The sequence below is a fragment of the Etheostoma cragini genome, chromosome 11, assembly GCF_013103735.1.
Source record: "Etheostoma cragini isolate CJK2018 chromosome 11, CSU_Ecrag_1.0, whole genome shotgun sequence".
In the NCBI taxonomy this organism is placed as follows: domain Eukaryota; kingdom Metazoa; phylum Chordata; class Actinopteri; order Perciformes; family Percidae; genus Etheostoma; species Etheostoma cragini.
In genome coordinates this window covers 28,878,388-28,888,912 of record NC_048417.1, presented here as the reverse complement: position 1 = coordinate 28,888,912, position 10,525 = coordinate 28,878,388, and the positions used below count along the sequence as shown (strand labels likewise).

At 44.1% G+C, this 10,525-nt stretch overlaps 1 protein-coding gene across 1 annotated transcript; it reads right to left on the bottom strand.

Annotated features, from left to right (window-relative positions):
• Positions 1-1,955: 1,955 nt before the first annotated feature.
• On the bottom strand, positions 1,956-10,156 carry gtpbp8 (GTP binding protein 8 (putative)). Its single transcript, XM_034885749.1, has 8 exons — positions 10,019-10,156; positions 9,234-9,434; positions 8,863-9,016; positions 7,726-7,824; positions 6,134-6,264; positions 5,819-5,918; positions 3,289-3,407; positions 1,956-2,131 (listed from the first exon to the last, which is right to left on the bottom strand). The coding sequence occupies exons 1-8, from the start codon at positions 10,039-10,041 to the stop codon at positions 2,041-2,043; spliced, it is 918 nt and encodes a 305-aa protein (XP_034741640.1). The 5' UTR covers positions 10,042-10,156; the 3' UTR covers positions 1,956-2,040.
• Between the last annotated feature and the right edge of the window lie 369 nt (positions 10,157-10,525).

The window sequence follows — 10,525 nt, the reverse complement described above, 5'->3', positions numbered from 1 at the left end:
TTTTCTTCACTTTCTGTAAAGGTAGTAAATAAGGTTTGTATTTGGAATTGAATGAGCAGTGTTCCCAATGCATTGGTATTATGGAACTAAAAGCTATTCTAAGGATTTTGAGCATTTTTCACTTTTTACAACACAACTGTAGCATAATTTAAGCTAAAAAATATATATCTTTTTAAAATGCTGAACATACTGAAGGGTTGTCATGACAAGATGATAGCTCACACTCTGCTCTTATTCCCTTCTAGTACTACAGTGATACCGCCTAAAGAAATTGTGATTTTAAACTGATGTATAAAAGCTAGACCTTTAAAAGCGTGCAGCGATGGACATCCGTGTTCATTTCTCATAAACAGAGTGTGTGTGTGTGTGTGTGTCCAACTCAGCGCTGGGCTATGAGGAAGGATCAGTTCCATCCTTATGGTAGCCCTTCAGAGGCCCTCTTATCAGTCTTTATCTGTCCCATCAGCTTTTATCTCTGTCTCTCCATCTGACATGTCCTTGGTTGAGGTTAAACACATTAAATTTTAAGTATCTTTCTTCTCCTGCTGTGTGAATGAGTGAAGGTCTGTGTCACGCAGAGTCCATTATCTAAGGGGATCTGATCGCAGATAATCTGACCCGATAAGTCCAAACTTTATTCTGAACAAAGCTGCTTCGCTGGGACTTAAGGAAATGAAGACACCTTTGAGAAACTGTCCCTCTGGCTAAAAAAAAAGAAAGGAGATTTTAAGTATGTAACCTTGACACCTTATCTACTAGCGTCTATAAAACCTTTATGGCCGCATCTGCTGATCTGCTACGTCTTCTAACCTAGAGTCTGATAAAGGCGGCCATTTAAGTTGTACTTTTTATTAACAGAATTAAAGATAATAGTTGCCAATTGTAGCAGTCTCCCAGCTGAGTGTCTTGTCCATGCTCGGACCCTTCCCTGGGTTCATCACACACAACGTTCTCCACAACAACACAACAGCTTCTCCTGAGTACACATTTACAAATCTGAGTACACACACACACTCACACACAGATACTGAATGTGCATTAAAGGACATATCCGGCTCAAAATGAACCTAGGGGTTAATAGCACATGGCTAACGAGTCGACTGTTCCCCGGGATGTTTTCATGCTAAATGAATGTGAGCGGTTTTAAACCGCTATTTAGCTTGTAACGCTAGACTTTGGGGGGGCGTTGAACTAAAAAGAAATTGATATATTTATACCACCAACAAGGTTCAAAGGGTTAATGATAGACAAACGCCGTGCGTGAGCTGGGTCGTTCGACTGGTCACGACTGTTTTCCCAAGATGGCGCCTGCCTGCATACTGAACGGTACTTTTTTTCATAAACTATCTTTTTAATAAACTGTCTGTACATTTACAAAGTTTTAAACACTTTGGTTTACACGTAGGCACCTGATACCGCTATCATGGACGTGTGGTGTTATTTTGAGCGGTTTACAAATAGCGATAACTTTTTACTTTGGCGTGCCCCAACGACTAGCGTTGTGAGCTAATTAGCAGTTTGCGCTAAAATTGGTCCCATTCGCTTAGCATAAAAACAGATCCCAGAGAAGGGTCCACTCCGTGCCCGTGTACTAACCCCTAGGTTCAATATCTGCCGATGTTGTCTTTAACAGATTCCTGCACACATTCCCAAATCTCAGTACGCATTCAGAAACTCACTTACACATTTACAGGATCCGAATTATGTCATATTCAGGATAGTAGTGTGCATTTCAACATTTTTAGTGATTTTGGTGAAGTTTGGTGATATTTTATGGACATTTTATGTCCTCCAGCTGCTCTGTCTCGACTCTGTGATTCACAGTGTCCTGATGGACAGAAAGAACGATCCCAGAAATGAAACATTGTTGACATAGTTTATGTAATGTGTACTATAAAGTGAAAGGACAACCAGCCAAACCAACAAAGGAGTATTTTATGTTTTATTAGAAAATAAAAGCCTCTGAAGAAGTTGTTTAGATGCATGTGAACCAAGCATCGTGGATGTACGTGGAGCTTAGAAAGGCCGGCTCTGGGAGGGTCAGCTGGGACCAGTGTCCGTTAGCCTGAGGCTCCCCGTTACGTGGGTGATGAAGCATCTCAGCAGGTAGATCCCCCAGAAGTGGAGGGAGCTGTTACAGACAGAGAGACAGACAGAGAGAACGGAGGCTATCAAACTGCTAAATGTACCCATCCAGTCCAAACAACACCTTCACGTATTTCTATAGTGGACTTGAAACAAGTTATTGTACTGTTACAGCGGAAAATATCTTGTTTAATCATAAATACTTTGTACAGAAATCTGAAGCTGTAATTCAAGATTTCATGAAGCTTTTATTGGTTAGCTGGGAAAACATAAATGTATGGATGCATTAAGGGTGTAACGATACATTCATATTGATCCGATCATGAAGAGGGTTCACTCAGGTCCCGTTGGGCTACTCAATTCTGCCCCAAGCTTCTTTTTTAGGAAGAGATTCTCAATGACAGTTGGAGTATAGAGTGTACTTTATTACAGAACGTTCTGGAGACAAGATGTAGCCAAAGTACAGAGGGACAAGTCCCTGGCAGTAGATTACCAAATTGTCTGTCTTCCTCTTTTTGGGCTGCCCCCTTATACACACCTTCAGACATTCACAACCAGAGAGCTCAGCAACTTTAACAGGAGACATTTGCTTTAGGCAGATACATCACGAGGTCATGCCAGCACATCATTTCTTACAAGGATTACAGACTACTCCTCTGACTGCTGTTCTTTTCTACTGCAACATTTACTCACCCTAACTGAACACAACACCCTCACATGATGATTATAATTCACACAATATTAAGCAAAGCTATTATAAATTCTAACAGTACGCAGTGCAAACCCTAACTATTCGTTGGACTAATCCCATTTCATTTAGAAAAGAAAGAGTTTAAATTGTGTGAGATATAATGTTCTCAGCCCCGCTGCACTCCACGTGAACGGCAGCGTGCTGTCTGCCGCCGCCACTCCCAAAGAAAACCCCTGGACTCCAGTCAGGCATGCCACGCTGAACTAGCTCGTAGCAATGTGGCTGGCAACGGTAATGTGACTAATACCAGACCAGAACTAGAAGATCCTCCATAACATACAGGCTTGGCATTTGGAGCCACTTTGGTGTCCATGCAATGTATGCACTGTGACGCAGACGTTCGCAAAGGGTTTATTGTGCCAGTTGACATCAGGAGGACGATAGAAAAGGACACATAGAGCAGCCCTACACCAGCCTTATTCTTTAAGCAGACCGATACAACGTGGTCTTACCTGACCAGGAAGGGCTGGGGGAAGCAGCTTGTGGTGTGTGTTTTCACCACATCCTGAAGATCCAGTAAATTGGTCAGCAGTGTCCCCGAGCCACATTTGTCAATCTTGGTCACCACCATCTGCACAACAAAAGGTTTTAAAACAGTTAAAGAACATGGTCAGCAAACTAAAGTATTATCAAAAATAATGGGGCTGCATTAAAAACTGTTTAACGGATTATTTTACTGACGGATGGATTAGTTTTTCAATCTCAAAATGTTCATAAAAATGGTGATCAGTGTTCCCCAAAGCCCAAGACGATGTCCTCAAAGATGTTCAGTTTACTGTCCCAGAGGAGAGGAGAAACTAGAACATATTCAAAATTTAACAAGCTGACATCAGAGGAAAAATGGCTCAAACCGATAATCATAACAGTTGCTCTACAAAATTCCAACAGGCAGCACTGTGATCCTCATTTTTCTCTTATTTATTAACCAGAGTCTGCAGCTAAGAACGCTGCACTATGCAGTCTCAGTTTCCCCATTTCATTTCTATTCCGACATTCATTTAAGTTGCAGTGGAGGAAACCAATGAATAGAACTTAACAGTTCCCTAACTCCACAGCCCTACATTACAGCATCCTGAGGTGCTGGTAATCTGGTACTAACAACTGTATCTTATCCCATCATCATATTTTCCTGTCCTAGTCCTGTTTCAGTTTGAAGTGGCCCTTCCAGTCCCTGTCTTCATGCTTCTGTTGCCTTCGTTATAAGCTGTACTGTCACAGCCTTAATAATGGTCAGAGTGTTTAATATCCTGGGAGCATGAATAATTGACTGCATAGAGAGTGGGGCTGCTTTATTAGAACGCCTCAGCCGTGGCGTTTCAGAGCGGACAGCAGTTTTTAAATAGCTGAGTGAGAGTGTTCAGCATTAATTCACTGTGGACAGAATGATGAAGATCTGCACAGAAGGACGACTAAAATGGGGAAAAGGAGACAAGGCTTCCTTTAGCTCCACCACGTCTCAGACCCCCGGCCCCGGCCCACACAATATATAGGTATTTTTCATCGTCATCGCGATACCAACTGGCATAATTAACACATCGCAAAAGGCTGCGAAATGTAGTGAAAGACACTCCGAGATGTTTTTATGTTACGGCGAGGTCGGGGACTCGAGTCCGTTCGGTGTGTTCCGTGCCATCTTCAGTCGGAGGGGCCGATTGGACGTGTTGGATAGGACGGCCGGCAGTAGGAGTCAGCGACCAAACTGATTGGTGGAGTGCTAACCAGGAAGTGACGAGCGGGAGTCCGTCAAAATCTGAGGAAACTCTTTCAAACGGACCTTTGTCGATCTGAGATGAAGATTCAGGGTCAGGGTTAGGGTTAACCCCCTAACCCTGCACGGCCTCTTTCTCCTTCAAAGGTTTTCAGAAACACATTTCCGTTAACTATTATAGCAAAATACGAGATCGTATTCTCAAGGAGCCGCCATGGCGCTCTGGCTTTATAATTCTGGAGGAGCCAGACCCACGTGATGATTAGTATTGGTGGTGTTGGCGTTGCTTTGGCGTGTTCCGAGGAACGTTTTGGACCGACTCGGGGGGGCTGATCAGTCGGCCGTCTGGGTGGTGTGGCAGAGCCTTCAGTTAGGAGAAACATTAAACTACATTAAAATAGAACTGACACTTATTTTAGAGCTGACTGTTATATTTAGTTCAATGTTCAATTAAAGAATGTTGTAAACAATTTCCTTTCCATTTGTTTTGAATTCAAAAAACACTTTTTTGTATTGTAGCAGAATCCTAAAAGAAGCAAATGGAGAACACTATTCCCCACAATGTATATCGAGCCTGGGGCCCTCAGGGCCTCTCTTGCCCCCCACCAGGCCTAAATCCCTGGAATCTATTTTGTAATGTGTTGTCCATGTCCTCTGTCCATGATTCTGCTGTTCCGTTTCTTACCACTGGGCCAAACATCTTTTCTGATATCCGTTTACTTATCGCAAGTAATATTGTTATTGCCATAATCAACTCTGTTATCACACATCGCTTATGTTCCTCATATCAGGCAGCCTACTGTACTACTCTAGTCCCCAGGTCTTTACTCTGGCGTCCTGCCTCTCAAAGAATGGGTTTCAAACGCCTACTGTTGGTTTATAAAGGACTGGCTTTATATCTGACCTGCTGCTACATAGTGACCCCCCCAGACCTCTCCGGTGGTCTGGGACAGGTCTGCCTTCTGTCCCCAGAGTCAGAACTAAACAGGGGGAGGCAGCGTTCAGTTCCAATGCGCCACATATCTGGAACAAACTCCCAGATAACTGTAGCAACTTTCTCTTCTTCCATCAAGGCTGAAGGCTTCTCTGTTTGGTGCTGCGTTTTCAAGTACTTGTCTCATGTCTCATATTGCAATGTAACTTTTATTTTTGTATTTCATACCTGTATTATTGTCAATGAACTCTCTTTATATTTTCTTTAACAAATGTTTTACCCATTATACACCCAACTATACATACACACACATATATATGTGTGTGTGTGTGTGTTGTACCACATATGGACGTCTGATCTCCTCACACATCTCCAGGGCGATCAGGTCAGCCTTCTGGAGACCAACGCTGCCGTCGACCAACAGGAACGTCCTCACCAGACTGAGGGACAGGAAGGGATTAGCAAAGACCGGGTTAATGGACGGGGCCAATCAGAGAGCACAGGCACAGCTCTTCAGGCGCAGAACACCTCAGTACACTTCAAGCCAAACCGGTACCTATACTGGATCTGGTATTCTGATTCCAATCTGGTCATCCATCTGTTGGTTTGACTTTAATAAGCACACAGCTCTTACTAACTGAAGTAAATGCCTTACTTCTTCCTCGTGTAGAGATACGGCTCCACCATCTCCACAAAGTCTTTGGGAGCTCTGTGACCATAGCCTGGCATGTCCACCACGGTGAAAGCTCTGCCCACTCGGAAGAAGTTCATCTTCTTTGTGTGACCCTGACGAGGAGATACGAAGGGAGTGAAGACGGAAGGAAAAACAATGAGTTCAACTATGAACCGGACAAATCATACGCTGATATCTTTGTTATGTAGAAACCAATTGCCTGATCCCTGAGCACGTTTCCACACACACACCTATATTCCACTATCATTCCTAATACGAGAATATGCCGATTATGATACAGGTCATGTAAACAGCATACTTCAGTTTGACATTCACGAGATTTTTTCTGAATATAGCATTTTCCGATGAAGACGTGTGGCATTCCTGTATTATTCAGGTTCTAGAGGCATTCTTTGGACATGTAAACAGCACGTTTACATGTCCAAAGAAAAACCCCGACTGGGACTCAAAAGAATTTGAGTCCCAGTCGGGGTTTTTACCGGGTTACCGGGTTTATGGCCCATGGTCAGCCCGGTGTGTTGCTATGGTTTCTGTACACTGACCAAGCAGCCAACAGTTTGCAGGGCTGCAGCCCCGATAAGAAGGAGAAACACAGCTACTGGTGAACATGTTCCTAGACTTGGATATCAACAGCTGTTTGGATATGTCCACACATCGCTAGGACGACGTTTCTAGAAGCTGGTTGAAGGAACGAAAGAGGGACGCTCAAACAAGTCCTCCCCCGCTGGTAAACTGTGAAAACATTAGGTCTTCCACAGCTACATGTAAACAGGAATATTAGTGGAGTACTGTCTTCCATTAGCCATGGAAACAGATTAGTCAAAATGTCCTCTTTTTCAAAATAAGGACATTAACTGGAATATTATGTGCATGTAAACGTGGTCACTGATCGGTTTGCACGCCCATCTTTTTCATTATGTCTTTTCATCTTCTGTCTATTTTGTAGCGCCATCTAGTGGTCATGCTCTGCATGTGTTACCTGGCTCCTTGTATCCACTAACATGTCCTAGTACTTTAGACATCTAAATAAAGGGATTTAACTGTTGGACAGAAGACTGCATCTTTATTATTATGGAGAAAAAAATATATTCTAAAAACATTCCAACTATTAGGGTTAGGGTTCTATTAACCTTCTTCTTAGGCACCAAAGCCAGCCATCAAGTTTAGCTTTAGCCATTTAGCCTTCAGCATTCACAAGCATGTTCTAGTCTCTTAGATACAAGACAGGTTTTAAGACTCGATGCTAAGGACCCATTTAAAGGTGTTACGGTTCAACACCCAACTATGTGTGTATAAAACATGTTTTACTTTAAAAATATCACTAAAAAAATAAAGAAAAAGATCTATCTAGCATCATCTATCTACATAATGTCATCTTACATGAACAATACAAGCTGGACCAGCTCGATGGTGTTTTCTTGCCTTCCAGGCAGCTAAACCGACCCTCAACCCTAAACAAGCTGCCTGGAAGGAGACGTTGGGGGCTAAACACCAAACTCCGCTGGACCATGAAGCTGAAACAGACAGACAGTGTGTCGGCTAAGACTACTCACTGGAGTTTTGGAGACTCGGACTTCTACCTCAGGAGTCAGGGAGAACAGCCCTTTGATGAGAGAGGACTTGCCCACGTTGCTCCTGCCGATGAAACACACCTGGGACACACACACACACACAGACACATACACACACACTCTTAGTCCTTTTCTTCTCAAATACTGTGATGAAATGGCAATTTCCTGTGACTGTGTTTTACGGCTGAGTCTCCAATTTAAAAAAAAAGCTTTAAGATGTAAAATAAGCCCTAACCTGGTGTATTATAAAATATCTGAGGGTTGCTTCTTGCTTGTACGATGTGCAGCACAAGTCCTCTGAGAAGCTCTTTTATATCCAAGCTGTGTTGGTATAGTAACCCGATGGATATCCAATGGAAATCTAATGGGATCTGGGACTTGAATCCGGTCAGGAAACCGTCGGTGACACCCAGCTCTACATGTCAGGGATCAAACCTTTCACTAGGAATTCATTGATCTGGGGGAGTTTGTGCTGGAATAATTTCCTTAAAAAGGTCTTTCAGGTTTTCCTCATTCAGTGAACAGACTAGCAGGCACACCTACGCTCTGGCTCACAGGCCGCTTCTGATTGGCTGCTACCATTTTGCTGCTGCGGTACCATCGACCGCCAAGTCCCACAGCAGGACACGACTCTGGCTCATCCATCTCTCCGACACCAGCCAGATGGATGGAGGCTCAGCTGCCAGTAAGCTACGAATACATCATCCTCGGACAGAGCACGGAGGCGGAGCGGGAGCTACAGCGGCGTGCCAGACACGCTCCGTTGTCCCCGGCAACGCAACGTTCCGTCCTGAACTCTCCGCTGAACACTACTGCGTGTAAGGCTACGGATCTGCTCATTTATCATCAAGTGTCAACTCATGCTTAATTATGTATGAGGCTGCAGGAGGGTAAAGAGACATGACGTGTCCACGACCTGGGCCCAGGAAGGGGGCCAGGTTTAAAAGATGGGCCTCGGACCGTCACTTTGACACCATTCCCTACACAATACCAATTTTTTAAGTTCATATATTTAAGAGAAACCCAAAGCAATACCATGAGGTAACTTCAGGAGAGGACATGTTGGTGGTACTGTATGTGAGCCGGGTGGTGACGGTGTGACCGAGGCTGCCCACTAACCTCCGGCGGTCTCAGTGCAGGGACATGGTCCAGCCTCTCCGCAGAGATGTAGTAATCGATCTTATGAGACGGGGACGAGCAGAAGAGCTTTTCCGATTTAACCATGTCCTCCAAACTGGGATGAAAGAGCTGGAACTGGGTCCTGTCCACAGACCTGAGAGGGATTCCAATCGACAGGTCAGGCTCCCGACAATCCACAGGGTAGGGTCAGATTCATTTAAAGTACTACATATCCCTACATGTAAACCTAACCCTGAGAACACATGTACAAAGACTATAATAATATGTATCAAACATATCGGGATGTTGGATTTCTCCAGATGGCCCCGCTCTACGTCCAACATCTCGGGGGTAGAAACCAAACGCAGTACCTGTCCAGGTAAGCCTCCAGCTCACTGAAGGGGTAGAGTAAGCCTTGGACTTTCTTCGGGGGAAGCAACGCGGCTTTCTGAAGCGAAGCCAGTTTATGGACGGTCTCCCGGGAGACGGAGCACAGCGGTGTCCCGGGCTGAAGCCTCAGGGACAGGCGGAGACCAAACATCGTCCTCTGCGGTTTCCCACCTGCCTGCAGCCGAGGAAAGGACAGAGTATCACCTTCACATGAATAAGGGCCGCATGCACATTTAAAGAGATTGGCTTCCCCAACAAAACACCTGAGGGGCTTGTTTTCAGGTATGATCAACGGTTTCCAGCATTATTTGATGCAGAAATAGGTGCATAAACATGATATCTGGTCCCAACATCTGGAAACTAAACCTAGGCCACGGGTTGGCAGGCCAGCTGGGACTGGTCCAGGTGTCCACATGTTGGACAGACCCAGATCTTCTCACCTGTTGCTCCTGTCTCTTCAGGTGGCTCATTATTTGGCCCTTTGTCTGGCTCACTTCTTACATCATAAGAAGCTAATACAGCGTGTAATAAAGTGGTGACTTATTAACATGAATGGACATGCTAAATGCTCTAATACCTGTAGATACTACACCAATACAAAGGCTCTTACCCTTACAGCTCTGCACATATCATGTAAGACTTCCTTTATTGCACCAAACTGTCCAGAAAGTCCATTTAAAGGGTTATTCTTCCAAAAGTTGTAACATGTTGGAACGTTACCTGTTCCGTTCAGAAAGCAGCAGTGGACGTTCCAACGTGTTGGTCGTTCATTTCCAAATGCGACTTCATTGATTAATACTGAAATAATACAGCTTGGTTCGGCTGAAACTGAGAGTTATTCTCCGCTATCATGACTTCTACTGTCGCTGTCCGCCATGTTGTGTGCAGCGCTCAAATGAGGCCGACTGACCGGCGCTGGAGCTAAAGGTTCCGCTGCTTTTGTTGTTTTAACAACACAAAGCATTCGGTTCCTCATTTGACTTGTTTTACTTCATAAACCACCAGAAATAAAGGAAAAGTAGATTTATTTGTAATGTGCACGTCACCATAACTTGCCAGAAACAAGTGATGGCTTGTATAAGGCATTTGATTTATGTAGTAGTCATAGCAGCAGGAGCTAGGAGCTGCAGCAGTTTCTGCTGTGTTTTACTATTGTGTATTAAAATAAAATATTGTGACTTTAGTCAATAATTCCAGCTAATGGTGCTTTTACAGATACATAGTATCCCCCTCTGCCCGTGCTTCCAATTGTAAATTCCAGTAAAGAAGTTAC